The sequence below is a fragment of the Diaporthe amygdali genome, assembly GCF_026229845.1.
Source record: "Diaporthe amygdali strain CAA958 chromosome Unknown NODE_17_length_903054_cov_64_435670, whole genome shotgun sequence".
NCBI classification, from domain to species: Eukaryota; Fungi; Ascomycota; class Sordariomycetes; order Diaporthales; family Diaporthaceae; genus Diaporthe; species Diaporthe amygdali.
This window is the reverse complement of record NW_026517037.1, coordinates 836,678-854,474: the sequence shown is the minus strand read 5'-3', so window position 1 is coordinate 854,474 and position 17,797 is coordinate 836,678. Positions and strand designations below refer to the sequence as shown.

The 17,797-nt window shown below is 52.0% G+C and overlaps 5 protein-coding genes across 5 annotated transcripts; 2 read left to right on the top strand and 3 right to left on the bottom strand.

Annotated features, from left to right (window-relative positions):
- Positions 1 to 954: 954 nt before the first annotated feature.
- Positions 955 to 4,014, bottom strand: J7T55_005219 (lpxtg-domain-containing protein; the record flags this gene model as incomplete). Its single annotated transcript, XM_053144599.1, has 5 exons — positions 955 to 2,185; positions 2,239 to 2,600; positions 2,675 to 3,482; positions 3,700 to 3,873; positions 3,941 to 4,014. The coding sequence occupies 5 exons, from the start codon at positions 4,012 to 4,014 to the stop codon at positions 955 to 957; spliced, it is 2,649 nt and encodes an 882-aa protein (XP_052992943.1).
- A 1,070-nt stretch (positions 4,015 to 5,084) lies between these two features.
- On the bottom strand, positions 5,085 to 6,691 carry J7T55_005218 (uncharacterized protein; the record flags this gene model as incomplete). Its single annotated transcript, XM_053144598.1, has 5 exons — positions 5,085 to 5,430; positions 5,526 to 5,685; positions 5,740 to 6,063; positions 6,142 to 6,306; positions 6,463 to 6,691. 5 exons carry the CDS (start codon positions 6,689 to 6,691, stop codon positions 5,085 to 5,087), a joined length of 1,224 nt encoding a protein of 407 aa, XP_052992942.1.
- Positions 6,692 to 7,527: 836 nt separating this feature from the next.
- J7T55_005217 (uncharacterized protein) lies at positions 7,528 to 8,142 on the bottom strand (the record flags this gene model as incomplete). Its single annotated transcript, XM_053144597.1, has 2 exons — positions 7,528 to 8,004; positions 8,065 to 8,142. The coding sequence occupies 2 exons, from the start codon at positions 8,140 to 8,142 to the stop codon at positions 7,528 to 7,530; spliced, it is 555 nt and encodes a 184-aa protein (XP_052992941.1).
- Positions 8,143 to 12,267: 4,125 nt separating this feature from the next.
- J7T55_005216 (uncharacterized protein) lies at positions 12,268 to 12,998 on the top strand (the record flags this gene model as incomplete). The annotated part of the gene is made up of 4 exons (XM_053144596.1): positions 12,268 to 12,305; positions 12,500 to 12,520; positions 12,594 to 12,901; positions 12,970 to 12,998. 4 exons carry the CDS (start codon positions 12,268 to 12,270, stop codon positions 12,996 to 12,998), a joined length of 396 nt encoding a protein of 131 aa, XP_052992940.1.
- A 3,153-nt stretch (positions 12,999 to 16,151) lies between these two features.
- J7T55_005215 (uncharacterized protein) lies at positions 16,152 to 16,792 on the top strand (the record flags this gene model as incomplete). The annotated part of the gene is made up of 2 exons (XM_053144595.1): positions 16,152 to 16,189; positions 16,507 to 16,792. 2 exons carry the CDS (start codon positions 16,152 to 16,154, stop codon positions 16,790 to 16,792), a joined length of 324 nt encoding a protein of 107 aa, XP_052992939.1.
- Between the last annotated feature and the right edge of the window lie 1,005 nt (positions 16,793 to 17,797).

Below are 17,797 nucleotides of genomic sequence, written 5' to 3'. Positions count from 1 at the left end.
AACCTAGCTGTAGTATAATTTGCTGTAGGATAACCTACCATGGGACAACCTGTTGTAGAATAACCAGTTGTTGGATAACCAACTGTACAACAACCTACTACGAGATGACATTATAGGATAACCTGCTATGGGATAGCCAGTCGTGGAATAATCAGTTGTGGGATAACCAGTCATGGGATGAACTACTACAGGATAGACGGTCAAACTGCCATAGGGTAATCTGTGATGGGATAACCTGCCATGAGACAGTCTGCTATAGAATAGCTTGCTATAGGATCCTCTGCCTGAGAGAGTTTGCTATGGGACAGTCTGTATTGGGATAACTTGTCTTGTGATACTATACAATATGATTGTAGACATCTCAGGGTTGTGCAGTAACGATGGCGTAGAGTCATTGAACTAATTTGCCTCCGCAGGGATGTTTTGTATGGGTGACAAGGACTGACTAGCAGCTGTTGATCGATGCGGTGACGAAACCGATGGCCAGCCCGTCCAAGCGTCCCCGGTACCACGTCCCCGGCACCACGTTCCTGACAATACGACCCACTCAGCACCATTCTGGCTCACTCAAGCATCCGCTATGTTTCTCAATATGAATAAAATCAAGGTTGTCGACAAGATCGATGATGCGCTTTTCAGTGCATGGGAAATTGAAAAACTTCATTGCAAGGTGCGCTTGTCTGAAGGAGAGGTTGGGCTCAAGCCGCCTCATCTTGTTCGCATGCCGCTCTCAACCACATACATGCAGCCCAACCAGAGAATACGCCAACATCACTATGAAAATATCAAAGCGCCTCGATTATTGTATTGTCACTACATTGAGTAATCGCTCAAGCATACTGCCGCAACTCCAAACTCCAGGCTGACAAAAAATCATCACAAATCAGACACCAAAACCACTCCCAGTCCATGAGGGGCTCACTTTGAATCCCTTTCTTTCGCGTCATCATCCAGTCAACCATCCTGCGTCCCATGCGTGGGCGGCGGCGGCGGCGGGAACTTATCAGGGCTATACCGCCCATACCCGGGATGCTGCAGCACCGGCGCCACGTTGCCCCTCTCCAGCCGGTTCTTGAAGCTATCGCTGTGGCCGATCGTCGCCGTGTTGCCAGCACCGCCGGCACTGCTCCCCCCCGCGCTGCTGACCTCGTGCAGCTCGTACTCCTCGGCCGCGCCGCCTTTCCCTTGGCCACGGAAGCTCGGGTTGGACGGCTCCGTCCGCAGGCTCGGCTCGTCGCCGCCCAGCGCGACTCCTATGTGGATGGGCTGGCGTTCCGAGGGCCCGGCGGCCGTGGCGGCCTCGTGCTGGTCCTGCATGGCCTTCTCCTGCGACGATGAGGGGTATCCCTGGCCCTGGCTGTGAGCCGCGAAGGCGTGTCCCCGGTGGTCATGGAAGTCGTGCGGGGAGAGATTGCCGTGGTAGCTCTGCGGGGAGAGGTTGTCGTGGTAGCTCTGCGGCGACATGCCGTCGTGGAAGTTCTGCGGCCAGTGCTGCGCCATGATGGCGGGCGTGCCGGCCGCGCTGACGGGGCTGTTGTACTGCGACGAGTACGGTGAGAAGTACCGCCCGTAGCTGGGGTCCGACGCCGTCGCCGACAGCGGCGAGTCGTCCCACCCGCGCAGCGGCTTCTGGCTGAGCGGCGTCTCGTTCATGTCGGGTCCCCGGTGGACCACCCCTGTGCTTTCACCTCCGCCGCCGCCTCCGCCTCCTCCGCTCATTGCGGCCGGGTGCGGCCACCCGGCGTCCTTCTGGCGCATCTGGAGCTTGCGCAGGTAGGCGCGGCGGCGGCGGCGGCCGTTGCACACGATGCAGAAGCCGGCGATGACGAGGGCGAGGCAGAGCCCGCCGATGGCGATGCCGACCTTGGCGCCGAGCGAGAGCGGGCCCGAGTCGCCGTCGCCCGTCCAGCTGGCTTCCGGCGTCGGCGTGGTCTCATTGAGCAAGGTGGTCGAGAATATCCCGCCCTCGACGGACAGGGTCGCGCCGGCGACGGGCTTTTGGCTGCAGCCGATCTGGAGCACGGCCACCATGTTGGCGAGGTAGTCGTCATCGCTCGCCCGTAAGCAGTTCTCGCATCCGTTCGTCAGCTCGCTGAAGTCCCATTTGGCGCAGTAGTCGTATTGCCCAACGTCGGTGCTGAAGTTGCTATACTCCAAGGCGCCTTTGAGGTTACCACACGCGCGTCTGTACATGGCTGTTAGCTAGGTTATCTCGGGCAGAGGCAGGACACAACTCACGAAGTAAGACAGGGGCTGCTGCCAGCGTTTTTGTTGCCGGGATCACCGAACACGCAGTATGAGACTGCAAACCTAGCGTTGTAGAGCATCCATTGTAGATCCGTCTGATTCAGCTCGGAGCTGTAGTAGCTGCTGCCCAGCTCGCAGTTCAAGCAGTTCCTGAACACGGTGCCCGCTGCGCTGCCGTAAAGGTTCTGGTCGCACTCGATGTCCGAGCCGGTCGTCGCTGAGAGGACATTGCCACACTGGTCGTCACATGGCGACTCTGGCGTGACAAGGATAGCGGTCGCAGAGTTGGCAAGCGCCACACTCACGGCCAACCTTGCCGGTGTTGGCCTCATGTTGTGTTGTTTGTCGTCTCGCTGTAGTAGCGAGGCTGTGTTCGATGATAGAAGCAATCAAGGGAAAATGCGGGGGTTGAATAAGTAAAGGTTACGAGACACAGAGGCTTGGGAGCCGTTATCGCCACATGTGGTTTTTCTGCGGTGCGACCGTGGACATGACGCTTGTTCAGCTCGAAGGGTCGGTCACGGTCCAGATCACCGACGCCATGCGCGTCGAGCGATATTAAAGCTTGAGTCGACCCCCTTTGGACCCGGGAAAACGGTGTTGGTTCTCCTGAATGTTTGTGATCGTAAGAGACTTTAGCGCCAGCGTCGCACGTTGAATGTTCCAACTCTACGGCGAGATGGGGTAGAAAGGTCGATCGTAGGGTGTGATCTGGTGTGACATCGAGGCAAACTCGGGCACGCGGTGGGGAGAATAGATCCAAGGGCCGACCCAAGAGCACAGATTCCCGCCCGCAGTTGCTGCCAGTCAGCAGGGGCTCCACACTCGGTGGCAGAGGGAGGTGAGCAAAGACGACGTTCCACCTCTGGGCTGAGGTATCATCGGCCTCCCGGAGCTCTTTCAGCTCTGCGAATGACGAGGAAGCTTGGATGTTCGTGACCTCGGGCGTGGCCTCCCACACCTTCTCCTCTCTCTGTCGGGGCCACCAAGACTCGGCCACTCGAGGCCCCCGAACAGGGCCATTTTGCTGAAAGCTTGGGTGTGGCACAGCGAATTGGCCAGTCAGAGGAACAAGAAGCTTCAATATCACCTGCCGCAATGCAACGCTGATGCAAGGTCCCCTGCCCATCTTCACATCCTGTTGGGCCCCCTGTTGGCGGGCACTGCGGGCTCGAGGCGGGCTCGAGGCGGGCTCGAGGCGGGAGCCTGAACTCTTGGGCCCGTGATTGGAGATCCTAGATCCTCCTGCCGTCTGCCGCAAGCGCCAGCCATAACCCTGTCCTACCCAAAGAGGTCAAGTTTTTACAAAAGTCCAGAAAATACGCCGATCTGTAGCATCTTATTGGATCGACCTGCATGTTGGTCCCTGCCATCCCAGCCACTTACAATGGCCCCCAAGATTTGTTCATAATCATTAATGTCTCCTGCATCTTCCTTCCATCCTTTGCATACCATGTCACAACGACTACCCCGACCCCGACCCCCTGAGAATCAGACTCGGCACCAGCCGGTGCTGGCACGATACTCCCCATATCAACGTGCCTCCTATTGCGTGTCACTCCACTGTGGGAGACCTTCGAAGCGCTGTGCCTTCCAGATTCCTTGGGTGAGAAAGTGATCACAGCACTAGTGAAACAAAGACTCAGGTTGGCTCACTTGCTGCATCACCGGGACCAAACGGGGGCACGCCGACCGAGTGACAGTGCCGTCTGAGTACGGGCTGCTTGCCATGCAGGGGCACGAGGAGCGATCACTGTCTGATTGCATGTTTGAGGCGCTCACGATGAGTTGACTTGTCTTGTTGATATTGGCTTGCTAGCTCGGCAGAGCAGGTCACATCGAGCTACCGTCACAGACTCTCTGGAGGCGGCAACCTGAAGACCACGAAGCCGACCATGAGAATGTCATCTCGGGAAGCACTGATGAGCTCCCCGGTGCGAAGTTTCTTTGACATTTTCCTCGACCCAACACTAGGCAGTGTCCTTCGGCCGTGCTGCAGAAAGGTTCTCGGCCGAGCATGAGCTGTAGCAAGTTGAATACTAATGGTCCGCCTTCTGTCCAGTGTAAAGAAACGGCCATACGGTGCAAGTCTCCACAAGCCCACTCCCAAGCACTCGCATCCTATGCAGCAGTGCATCCACAAGTTAAGCGCGAACGTAGTGCTAGCCGCCGCTTGTCGGCCCAGAATCTCATGATGTTGGTCCACCTTCCTCATTCTCCTGGCTAGCTCTCCAGCCGTCGGGTTCGTGATCGTAGTTGCTGGCTCGATTTGGAGGCTCGAGTCTTTCAAAGAGACTTCCAAAGTACGCGTTGCATCGTACGGCAAAGCTGCTGTTGGCCACTCATCAAGCCAAGGCGAATCGCCATTTCCAGCCAGTGGTATTTCTCTGGTAGTAGAATGGCAATTGTACCAGTCGCTGATCGCTTGGCGGCCAACAGTACACACTGGAGAATCATAAGATGATGGGGCTCGTTGCCATAATGTTCCTTGCCTGTTGGCTGCCTCTGGGGCACTGACTCAACTCGTTGGGCGAGCATGTCGGACTACTCTCCAGGTGCGTTAGCGAGGTCATACTCCAGAACAAACTAGAATGCATTGGTAGCATCAGCAGCTTCGAGTCGGATTGCCGGCCAAGTTAAAAGACTTACCTGCCAACGTGAGATCTATACCATGGGACACTGACTGTTGCGTGACATCTCCAAACCATTTTGTGGACAGCACAGGTCGTTGCTACTGATTCCTCCCGGGTTGGCATTGGTTTCCAACCCTTAACGTATGAACAAAGGTCACCTAGAATCTCTCGTTGAGAGGTCTCGAGGCGGTATTTCGCATCACCTTATCCGGTGTGAGGGGAGCCATTCGGAAGAGCGCCGTCTTCAGATGCCGTAGGCACAGAGACGTCTTCAGGTGAAGCATCCGAATCCAATTCCGTATCTACCCGACTTATGAGCTTCCCCAGGGGTGGATCATCTGTATCGACGACAAGGAGACTTTCACGGCCCCTCGGAAGCAAGCCATGAACACGGCACTCTCCCTGCTTGATCGAGATGACGGTGCTGGTTCCGGCGTAGACGGTATCGCCCTCGATACCGCATCTGTTGCAAAAGACGAAGACGATTTCTTCATCGTTCTCGGCGCGGATGATTGGTTCCATTCGTTGCACCCAGTAAGTCAGAGTCTCCCTGTCATGCAAAGTCAGAATCTGCGATATTCCTGGGCTGCTCTCCTGGAAATTTGACAGGAGAAACTTATCACAGGGCATCGGTGAGTGGCTTACATATCTGGTTCGTCGGGTTTGCTTGTGAAGGTCGCCACGTCTTCTCTAGTAAGCCATGCCATGGATAAGATAACCAGATTTGCTCGAACTTCCAAGACATGGAAGGCAAATTCGAAGGCATGCCATGGTGCTTCAAACTTGTAGGGGTTGATGTCCATGCCTACGAAGAACCAGTCAGTCCCATTGCATCCGGTAGAGGACGACGGTCACTCACAGATACCCATGGCGGTCTGCCCCAAACCGGGAATATACTCCTTGCCAAAGCCAGAGCCTTCCAAGGCCCAGGTCTCGTCGATCATGTACAGGAAGTGCTTCCTGTAAGTGGCTATCGTCTCCCCTTCGTTGGAGACCACGATGGCGGAGTTGTAGTACTCGGGCGACGTGGGCCACTTATCGGAGACGTCGACCTGCTCCGGAAAGCCGACAACGACATGGCAGTTGTGTTTGAGGGCCCTTGAGCGAGCCCACAGCGAGCTGATGCCGGTCCCTGCGTACTCCAGAAACGGAATGATTTGGCTGAGTGAGGTGAAATTGTATCCTACGTGGCTCCGTCAGACATGTGCTGCGTGAGACAGAATACGCGCGAGACTTAAGGAGAAGGGGCTCAGAAGCCTACCGCTGAATGCCATTTCCGGGACTACCAGCAGGTCCAGGCTGTCCAGGTCGTCGGGGTCGGCTCTGGATAGCGCGGCATCGGCGCGACTCAGGTTGCCATCGACGTCGCCGACCTGAGGCGCGAACTGCAAGCATCCGATCCTCATCTTGGACTTTCGCTGGCGTCCTGTGGACTTATCAGTAAGATGATCCAGCCACAAATGAGCCTTGCCTTTCGTTGACAGAGAGGCGGTCTCCAGATGGGGGGTGAGGTCTCAGAGCGCCCTAGCGGAACGAAGGTATACCCGAAGTGGGCCTTGAGGCTGCAAACTAACTAACTGACCTTCGGCAGTGGGCGAGGGCGACGCAGACACAGCGACCACAGACAGGTTCTCGGGGCGGGAACTAGCGCGAAGCTTATAGCCGGACAAGCTATGGAGTCGTGCGGTTGCCACGGGGACCTTGAGGCTGGCACGGCTGGGTTGGGCTGCAAGCGTAGGAGAGTTAGGCCGTCCAAAGGTGCGAGCCCAAAATGGCAGAGTCGCCCTCCGAAGTGCTGTTGAGGTTTTCATGACACGTCAAGTGTCCTCAGGGTCCCCATATCCCTACCCACGGAATGTCGGAATGATTGGGTGCGGTGTAGGGGCGGGAGGGAGCGAGCCTCGAAGACCCGCGGCCGCCCAAGTGCCGGCAGGGCCCAGATTTATTACGTGGGCTGTGAGATTCGCTCATGCAGGCTCGAGGCGCACAGTGGCTGCCCGTCCTGTCCTCCGCCAGCCAACAGGCGCCGACCTCTACGCGCCAAGCTCAAATGAAGCTTGCGGCGACGACACCATTCGCGAGAGCTTCAATAATTCTTTTCTTTTTCCTTCTCGAATCAGCCACCACACCTTCCCGCGCAGTATGTTGGGCGTCTCCCAGATGGGAGGTAATTACCACCTGGCCTTCACAGTACCCGTCTGTGAATTTGTTTGCACTCCTCACTGTGCTAAAACAAGCGGAATAACAATATCACCGTCTTCTCACGCTCGTGAATTTCCGCCTCTTCGATGACTCTCGGTAACACAGTCAGGCTCTATGTCCTTGGCATGCTGCAAATCCAAGATTCCTTTGCAGCCTTCGCTGATGAATCTCTGGAACGGCCGAGGACAACTCCCAAGGTCTACTCGACATCGTGCAGACACATTCAAATTGGGCTAACTATGGTATAGACACTGCAAGAGTGCCGTCAACATCACGGCTCGAAGTACTTCTTTGTCACAGACATCATGCTTTCGTTCAAGCTTGCAGCTTGCCATAAGAGAAATGAGTGTCACCAAATCTCCACGCTTCGCACCGCCATGTCAGAAGGACAGAGTGCAGGACCTCTTCTGAGAAAACCAACAACCAGAATGTGGGCATGCATCGCTCAGACACAGTTTCTACCGACACTCAGCTCGCAGGATTTCTCCGCCTCACCCAGCCCCTCGTTGTCAGACCACAGCTCAGCCTTCCCGTCTCCCGGGTACCCAGGGGGTCGGTCGCTGTCATTGAAGGTGCCGATCTGGTAGCAGGGGCTGGTAACCATCCACGACGCGTTGGCGTTGAGGATCTGCGAGGTCTCGTAGCCGAAGAACGCCCAGCTGTCCGATATCTCGTGGATGATGCAAAGGCTGATGGATCCATTGTAGTTCCATTGGCTGTTGACCTTGAACTCGTCCGTCCCTTCACACAACTGGTTGGTCAAGTTGACCTGGGACGCAGGAATGTCAAGGTCCCTGTTGATGGTGAAGATGCAGTCCGTGTGTCGGTAGAACTGGTCCGGGGTTTGGACACCCCGGATGATCCTGAAGTTGTACGTGCAGGAGTCGTCGTTTGGGCAGGTGATGGCGAAGTTCTCCAAGCCCTGGTTCATTTACTCTCAGCTTCAGGAAGTCTTTGCAGATGGGGTTCAGTACAGACTCACCCATTCGCCTAACCATTTCGCCGAGGTATTAAGGCTGAATATGGCCCATGTGAAGAAAATGTGAATTGGGTTCATCATCTCGTGCAAGATTTGGGCGCTGTTGATTGTCCGGTGGATTCTGAAGGATGATGAGGACAATCTTAATCGCTGCTTCAACGTTCATCAGCTCGCGGACGCAACTATATATGCACATTCGAGTACTCGGCGGACTGCCTCAATGTCGTACCTTATTTTGTAAGATGGATGACAAGATAAAGAAGCATTGGCTCATTCTACAGATCTGTCGAGCTCACAGTACGTAGCGTTCCGCGTCAGGTGTCTGCTAGCAGGGCATGGAGAGGCAGCCCGGTGGCTAAAGTTTTCACCACGCAGAAAATGGAGCCCGTGGGCTCGGAGACGAGGTCAGCCTTGAGAAAAACTACGTACGTGATAAGCTGGCCCAGCCTGGATACCTGTACTTCCACATGACCAAGGCAAACATTGTCTCATCCTCCCAAAGGCGTCGTATTCATGCTTCACAAGATAGGAGTTAATGGCAGAGCAGCGGATTATCGCTATAGCTCACGAACAACATACACTGACCGTTACACGCAGGTTTGTTGAAGTGAAGGTCCACGTAGATGTCTACGAACTTGCACTACTATGCAGCCTTCCACAAGGTGAGTTGGTTTTCGTCATAAAATACACAAGCGAGAGACAATACCCTGAATAATCATTCGAAGAGATAAACACCACTACATTTCAGATCAGCTGACCATTCGCCTGATGGCTTCGTAACAACAGTCCAGTCTCCTGCCAACCACTTTGAAAGGTACAACCCTCGCTTAGCGATTCCCGCGACGGAACACACTAGAAGACCCAACCCTCTGGGTCACACCCGGAATTGTTTGTTCGCAGGGCTCCTGCTGTTGGTTTGAACACATGGGCCGAAGGGCACCTTGCTGAGCGCAGGGTCGAGTCTTTCATGTTTCCTTGTTCAGCTGTGTTGGCTTAGTCAGTCACCAGATTACTCCATGCACGATCACGGAAAGACTTCTCCTTTATTGCTCTTGTCGGACCTGAAACGAGTTTGCTTGCATGCAGGCCACAAGTAGTGCCTGGCGCCATTTAAAGAGGGGAGGCACAAACAGCAAGCATGCGGTATCAGGCTTTGACGCGTCAATCTGAAGGCAAGGAAATGAACTTTTCAGCTGAAGGGTATTTGAATGATACCAGTGCGCTTTAAAAGCGCCGAAGTGATTACTGGGTCTAAATTCAGGTCGAGACCTGGGCAAATAAGCATGCTTCTCTTGCGAAGGAAATGCTTCGTCGAAGCGCTCAGCTTCTATTATGAGAGATATTTTAATGCCGAATTTATACTTTATCCTTTCGAGAAATAAAAGGACAGTTTTGAGAATTGTACTTGGAATTCGCTCCCTTGGGAGTGGGCCTCGGCACTAAATATCTAATATTGATCGAAACCGAAAACTGAGCGAAAGGATGAAGGAATATTTGAGACATAGGTCGCGTGATGACACAAGAAAATACCTGCGCAATCCCTCTCCTGGTCTATGAACTACATTGAGAACCAATCTTTTAGTCTTCGTCGATGGCTGAGGTGCCCACATACGAGCGGGAGTGCCCTTGGTCCATGATCAAGCGGATTGGGACGCATTATCTGAAGGAAATCTTGGGCGCGACCCTCAATTCAGCATTAATTTTCCGGAAAAGGAACTCGGGCAAATGGATTTGTGGTCAGTCTGTATTGAAAAGCCGCACCGGAAACTGAAACAAAACGGAGCGGCGAGGAAAATTTGCCTCGATCAACCTCATCTTCCGAGAGTGTAGCGGGAATCGCTGAGGACAAGGCCCGTATTCTCAATGGGAGGAGCTGCAAGAAATGCTAAGCGGTACAAAGACAGGCACGTATGGATGCAGGCAACTCGCGAAGGGCGACCTCAATGCTTGGAGTTGCAGGTGGATGAGGGGTGGCAGAGAACAAGTGGTCTCGCTAATCGGATAGTTGGCACCTGTTACGGTCACTGCCGCGTGAGACAAGTCAGGTCAGCGCGGCACAGCTTGTAGGTCATTTGTGACAGTTTGTTTGTATTATCTGAAGCTTTTTCAGGATGCAGGTCAAGGAATGAAATTCACCTTGTCTTATGCCTACATGGGAATCAGTGAGGTCAGTGCATAGGTACCGGAAACTCGACTCACACCGAGAGGACTAACACGTACTGCGCCCAAGTTCTTCCCGTTTTCCAAGGATAGCAAGAACTTAATCTGGGAAGATATTGATTAAAAACAATAGCTTTCACCATCATTCTTCGAAATTATAGAGAAAATAACCTCTATTCTTGAGCTTACCGACGCAGAAAAAAGAAAAGAAAAAAAAACACAGCGCGCGAGCATAAATGATAAATCTCGATGAGCCACGCAAATTTGGGGGAAAATGCAGTTCAGACCCTACAGATATTGGCTTGAGATGTCCCAAGCACTATAATTTAATACAGGCAACTACTGTGAGAATCAGGTACATCTTGCAGAGACGATGTCTACCGCGCGTGGATGCAAAAGCCAGGAAGGCCAATATCATCAGCCACTTGGTGTTTGCCAAGCAAAATGGATGCATTCATATCCTCTGGAGTATAATTTGAGTTATAAGGCCAGGGAAGACAACCGAGATCAACGAAGTCTCCCTCTTTGTTGTGCTGGCTGGGCTGAGCATAGCCACCTGTCCCAGTCATGAGAAACCATATTTACGTCCTCTTACACATTCAATTCAAATGTTGGCACTTAGCCTCAAGACTTTCCTCGCTTATTCTGCATAATTACATCAATCTATGTTTTTGTGTCAGCTGTGCTCTCTCGTAGGCAGGTAAGTAGACAATAGCTGTGATAAAGAAGCATGGTTGAATCTGTACGCGGTATGGAATGAATATAACAGCAGGCCTGCCTGATACTCAATGGATAGATTAAGTACATTTATAGAAGAAAATTAAGATCCTCAAATATTTAGGGCTGTTTCATCTTGTCAGACTTATTATCTGAATCGGTGGGCTGGCAAGTTCTTAGCAATATTGGTGGGTCTCACTCATTCTGTTATGATATTGTAATGCATGGCGACGAGGGTATAACTTTTGAACATAGCATTTTCGTACCCGGATATGATTCACCTTGTACGTAACCTACCATGCTTAGGGGGTGGGTTTTCGGGTTAGGGGATTCGTAATCCGCAAAGTGTGCTTTACATAAACATATGCTTTTCGGAAGTTATTAGGCAATGGCACGTTATCGAAACAGCCTTTCTCCTCTAGGATATAGGAACGTAAGGGTTATTTTAAAATAGTGCTGAGAATTTTTCAACTCTGCCTGCGAAATATATTAAAGATAGTATGTAGCAACAGAAAGCAAGGACCCAAGGGGACGAGGGCGGCTTCCATTTTTGGGTACAGAGCTAAGCAACTCCTCGAACCAAGAACAAGCGCAGCGCATGGAACACATATCAAGCTGGTGGACTCACCTCTTCAGAGGCCAGTACAATTGTGCATTTTCAATCCTGGCCAGGCCTCACATACTGATTTGACGAACCTTAACTTTGCTCGCTGATGCCGCTGGTAGGCTCTCGGCAAAGACTTGGCGCTAAGAATATGGAATGGCCAGACAAACTTGCATGGTTGTTGCATGAAGTCTGGCCAATGGTTTGAGCCGAACTCGATCAGAATCCATCTATTCCCACCTTGCTGTGGCCGGCTTGCAGTAGTGCGGCACGGAGATGCACGTCGTTCATACGACATTCCTAGCAGGTACTGCACCAGCCAAATTTATATCGAGGAGACAAGTACCATCGCAGAAGGCGTGTGCGTTCAATAATACTGGTTAAAGAGAACATGGATTTCCGAGAATTGTTCAACGAAACTAGGATTATTCGACAATTCCGCGTCATCGCAATTTACTTGGAAGCGTTCGAGCTGATCCGTCAGACCTTTCTGACCGACACTGGTAAAAGAAGGCTGGCGGGAGGGGTAAAAGGGCTGCTGCTCTCACCTCCACTGCGTGTTCTATGCGAAATAATGGTCTCGTGCTCTTCGTCTTCTATAGAAATTCCACACCTGTAGTCCTTTGTCGAAGGTCTCAAATTTCATGTCACTCACGTTTCAATCGACTGCTTACTTGGAAACGTCTAACTTGATACTGTCTACTGAGATAATTCCCAGAGCCAATATGTCGAAGAATGGCAACGAGGGCATGGTTTCAAAGATGTAAGTAAATTGTTCTTCTCAGTTACACTATTGCCTTATCATGCAATATTTCGGCTCCTTTTGCAGTCAAACTACTCTTGTTTTCCTTCGCGGCCAGCAGTGCACGCTACCCGGCCAGAATCCCCGAACCACTTACCACACTGCCTTGAGATTTCAAGACCCTACCAAGTCTCAAGCATGCGGGAAACACATAGTGATGTCGACCTCGACTACCTGTTTCATTCTCTCCGCTTGAGAATAAAATCTTATCAGCCTACTCCATACCCTAACTCACTGTCATGTCAGCAGTATCAGTTATGGAGAGAAGAGTGGGTTTGAGCCCACCACCCGAGCCCATCCTCCAGGGTTTGGCACCTTGGTCGATGAAACTCAAATTTGCTCTGCAAACTCAAGCATCGCCGCTACTATGGGGACCCGAGCAGTCGAAATGGTATGGGTTAATAGGGCTGGCAAGGGATCAAGCCAGCCCGAAAGAGGCGTGACCCAGGACGAGCGTGATGATCTCCTCCGTGGCGTGGGGTCGCAGTTCGATTGCGTGCCCAAGATCGGTCTTGACAAGGGAGTTTCCGCTGCCGGTCACGAGTCTCAACGTGAAAGTAAGTTGTAACGCATTGCTCAGCCATAGTGCAGCCCTGCGGCTAATGTTGGGTTGGATTTTCCTTAGATGAGCAGTTGGGTGGTAGTCGAGGGTGAGGTCGCAACTGTGAGATCTTATGAAGCATCGCTCGGGACAGTCCGGGGTCAATGGCGCCCGAACTTGAGCGATCTAGGCCTGCAGGTGTTCCAACCGCGTGTGAGACTGTCTTAGCGCCAAGCTCTGGTGGGTCATGGTCAAGAGGACGACATCCTATGCAGGCACTTCAGAATACATGCGAGCTTTGTATCAACACTTCAAATCACTCTGATTTTGGTCTTCTGCAGCATGATTTCAACTTGACGAATTGTCCGTAAATGAATACTGTGGCCTTGAATCGAGAGAAGAATGTCACTGACAAGGCTTAAATACCACGACCGGGGCGATGGCCCCATATTGAGCAGACTAGATCACCATACCAGCCGACCCCGGCCAAGATTATGTTCAACGATTTATATTGTCCTCAGCTCTTTGTCTTGAAGAATTTGAAATCGCAGAAGTCTTGTTTGATTCAGACTCCTGTAATCGCTCAGCTCCTCATGGTAGGTAGGTTTCTATAACTCTGTATGTAAAAGTCGCTCTTGCAATTCATCACCAGGAGTCCAGATGCTGAAAAGACAGGCGGTCGAATGAAGATCAGTAGTCTCAGAGAAGCATTACAGCACTGATCGAGATCGGCTCTACCGACTTGTTTCCAGGATTCCATTTCTGCACCTCGAAAAGTGGTAAGTTGATGACAGTACCATTGAGAACGACTCGAAAAGGGGAGAGACACGTGGAGAAAAGACCCGACCACCAACCACTTGAAGAAAGCTTAGATGTTAGTAGAGAGTGCCACTCGGGTTGAACATGCTACTAGATACGGGCACAGAATGTCCTCATGGACGGGCCTAAATCACAGAGCGGCCGTAATGCCTGTGAATAGACTCCCCGACCATAGCAATTCAGTCAAAATTACTGGGCTCAATACACTTGTCATTGTGCTTTAAAAATGTTGATCTACAAATGCACATCAGGTGAAGGTAGCTGTATTGTTGCTAAGGCCGCGGCCAGGAAAAGTGAATTGTGCCCGGCCACCAAACGGCCATTTATCCTCTCAATCGGGGCGGTCTGGAATCCGACTAGCAGAAATCTTGATGGCTCTCAGAGGGAAAGGAAGTGTCTGAAAATATTCAAGGTTGCATGAACGATGAACCATACATTATAATATTGAGACAGCGCATTGACCGCGATACTATAATCGAGGCTGTTTCCTTATTGAAAAGGTCAGAATTCCAGAACGCCTTCTGTAATACAATGCAATTGAATATCTGTGCCGTCACTCATACCAAAGGGCTCTTGATATCCAGAAAAGTGTGATCTGCTACTTGAGCAGATCTGTACTTCTGCGCTTCGCTCGCCTTAGCTTAGTTTTCTCCGCTCAACACAAAACCACACAAAGACTCAACGTAATCAATCGAATTGACTGTATTTACCTTGAAAGGGTTGCCGAACTCACTCGTTCGGCGCGTGGTTTCCCCATGTTCGACAGATAAAATTAAAGTGAGATACTTAGTCAGATGGATGTCTGTCAGTGATAATGTCGCAAATTGGGCGTGCGTGCGAGTTCACCACGGCAGGTAGGTGCGCACCCGGCAGAGCCCCTATAAATTGAGCGTCAAGGGCTCGCCTTCAGCGGAAAGAAATTCAGCTAGAACAACGTTTTCATCTACGCTGAACCTCTCGCTACTCGTGATCCACGGTGCTTCATAGATAGCTTTGAGGTTCGGCGCGGTGTTTGAGCCTGGGCACTTGTATGACTATGCATGACCATGCAAGGCAATATACATTGAGGGTGTGCAGCTGCAGGTCAGCAACATTAGAAATAACCAGATGTACACATCAAAAGGAGGCCTTTCGAGCTACGGAGGCGATAACTCGCTCTGTCTCGAAACGGAGCACCTTAAAATATCGGTGCTTTTTCCCTTCACAAAGGGGAAGGGAAAGGGATATAAGACCCTTTCTGTGTCGTGTAAGAATTGACTCGAACTGTAAGGTTCTCTGTGTCAATTCTCATTGACCTTTGTTGTATCAATTTTAATCATCCTCGCGGCGTCGATTTTGGAATGGACACTGCAAAAGTTGATACTTTTGGGACACAGCGCTGGGATGATGAGGCTATAAGCCGTGGGTTGCAATAACCGTGAGCAGAAACATCCGGATAGATATATTCGACTTGGAATCGCATTCTCCGTTGCATGCCATTTTGCTTCGGGCTCTTTCGGCGAGAATGGGAGGAAAACAGCCACGTCCCTTGACATGCTCGTACCAGGCCTGTGGCGGCGGTCTAAAACCCACATACCCACACGTCGCACAGCAAATCCAGCCCGTAACCCCTGCCCTCCAACGGTGCGGGCTCAGCTGACGACCATGTCAAGGGCCGGACCCGAAATCGAAAGTTCGCAGCTCCACATGTCGCAGGCCCATTGCAACCCCTGCACCACCCTCATAAGGCCTCTATACAGGCCAATGACACTCCCCAGCGGACCTGTTTAACCCGGGGCTATGTCCATCTCAGGCAATGTCAGTAGCTTAAAAGCCCGCGACCCCTGACCCTCCCATAAGGCCTCTGCACAGGCGTGACAGGCTAATAATGCGCCCTAGCAGGCCTGTTTGACCCGGGGCTATGTCCATCTAAGGCAACGTTAGTAGGTGACAGCCCGCGACCCCTGACCCACCCATAAGGGGTTGCACTGGCGCGATAGGCCAATGACGCTTCCCAGCAGGCCCTCTGTCTTGGTGTACACAGTATGAAATATGCAGCCATCTAGCTCCGCGCATGCCAAGATTCACAATCGCATTCATCCTGCATGACTTTGAGGTACCGTTCCATTGAAACTGGCGAGGGAAGTACATACCCCTTCGAGAAGATGGGCGGCGACACGATGCGGCACACATCATCAAAGCTGTCCCAACACAGATGTCGACAGAGTGAGCCCTTCCTGACCGACACTGACAACATGCGTCAGGAGCGGCGATTATAAAGAGCGAGTGTTGTTGCCTTCGCTTCGCTCATCTCTTCCGTAAGAAATCGAATTCCATTCTGTTCTTCCCAAAGAATCCCGCACCCAGAGTCTAGTTCCAAAGGCTGTCCACGTCTTGTAAACCACATCTCACTTGCAAACCTGCTCCTGCGTGGCCAAAGGTTGCCTTCTACAACGACGCATACAGACATGTCGAAGAACGCCAACCAGGGTTCACATCCGACGGGGTAAGTTCGTCTTTCGTGTTGTTTACCTATATTTCGGCTCTCCTTCTGCATTCGAATCTTCTATTGTTCTCCTGCCGAACGACAGCACACCCTTCCCGGCTGGACTATCCCATCGTCCACTGCCTTGAGATTTTGGGACGACACCCAGATTCCCACACGCAGTGACACATGGACATGCCGAACCTTATTACCTATTCCGTTGTATTTTCACAGCAACTTGTCCGGGCGTGAGTGTCGGCTTGTCTGGCCCGGACCTTTTCCTGAATCCTCCCTTTGCTCTTCAGCCTCCACGTCTTAACCGAGTGCTATACCCGCAGTGACTCTGGAGAGAAGGGCCGGTACGAGTACACTCAAGCTCATGCTCCAGGGTCTGGTACTGTAGTCGATGATAATTACGTTGGTATGGCCAGCTCGAGCGTCGCCGCTACCGTGGGAACCCAGACCGTCGGAAAAGCACTTGTTAGCGAGACTGGAACTGGAGCAAGCATGACCCAGCACGAGCGTGATGATTCACTCCGTGGCATGGGGTCGCAATTCGATTCCGCGCCTGATGTCGGCCATATCAGCGGGCATTCCGCTACTGACTACCAGCCTGGTCGTTAAGGTCAGCGGCTCGGCACTGCAAAGCTTTGGTGTAGAGATATACAGCTGACAATGGGACAGACCATGGGGCAGACAATGTTTGGATAGGTTGAGGCTATAGTTGGTGAGATCGGCGGAGCATCGGCACAGGTCGAGGTCAATGAGCAGCATCGTTGACGTTATCGTTGCTACGGCCTGGGGGTGGGTCTTGGGACGTCGACGAAGCAGGAGGAGGCTCATTTGTGCTTGCCGGAGCAGCTTGATCATTGCCAAAGTCACTTGGACCTTGTAAAGGTTTCCGATCCGATAATATAACGCATTTGCTTGCTTGTCGACGTAAATGACTTATTCAGCCCTGTGCTGGGTTGGCCATCTTTCAACTGGCGTGGTTTTGGCCATCTTGCAATTGATGTGGTTTTGAGGAAGTCGAGGGGTGACCGACGCCAGGGCATCACATCACAAGTTGGGTGGTTGGCTCGAAGATCCGTTTCAGAGAACTCCACTCGATTGGCGAGATTCCGTTTCGTCGGGCCGGCGCGAGGGACAGTAATCATTGCCCTAATAGGCTACCCCTAGTACCACCTCAACCCGGCTGCAGCCCGGGCGCTTGTCAGGAACTGATAGAATTCACTATTTCGCGGTACAGGGGTCGGGAGGCACCGAAATCCGCCATTCCTGCTTGGTCGAGGCCTGCAGGGAGGTCCCTGTCAGCCGTCCCAGGTACCTGGGAAACTTTATCAACGTCGCGAGGTCGGGGTTCATCAAGAGAGCAATTTTGGAATTTTGCGTGGCCCATCATTCATTTTCACTTTCTTTTAAAATGCAATTCTCGGTATTATGACTCCAAAGTTCTCATTCATAGTCATTCAAATTTGTTCCATACGCACAGGAGCTGCCGGTATCTCGTTGCCTCTATTAAGAGCTTCGTTACTCAACCTATTACCGTGTTTCGTTCTCAAGTCCTCGAATGCAAGAATTCAGCACGTAATAACACACTGTCTCTCGTCATGACCCTCAAATATTCCA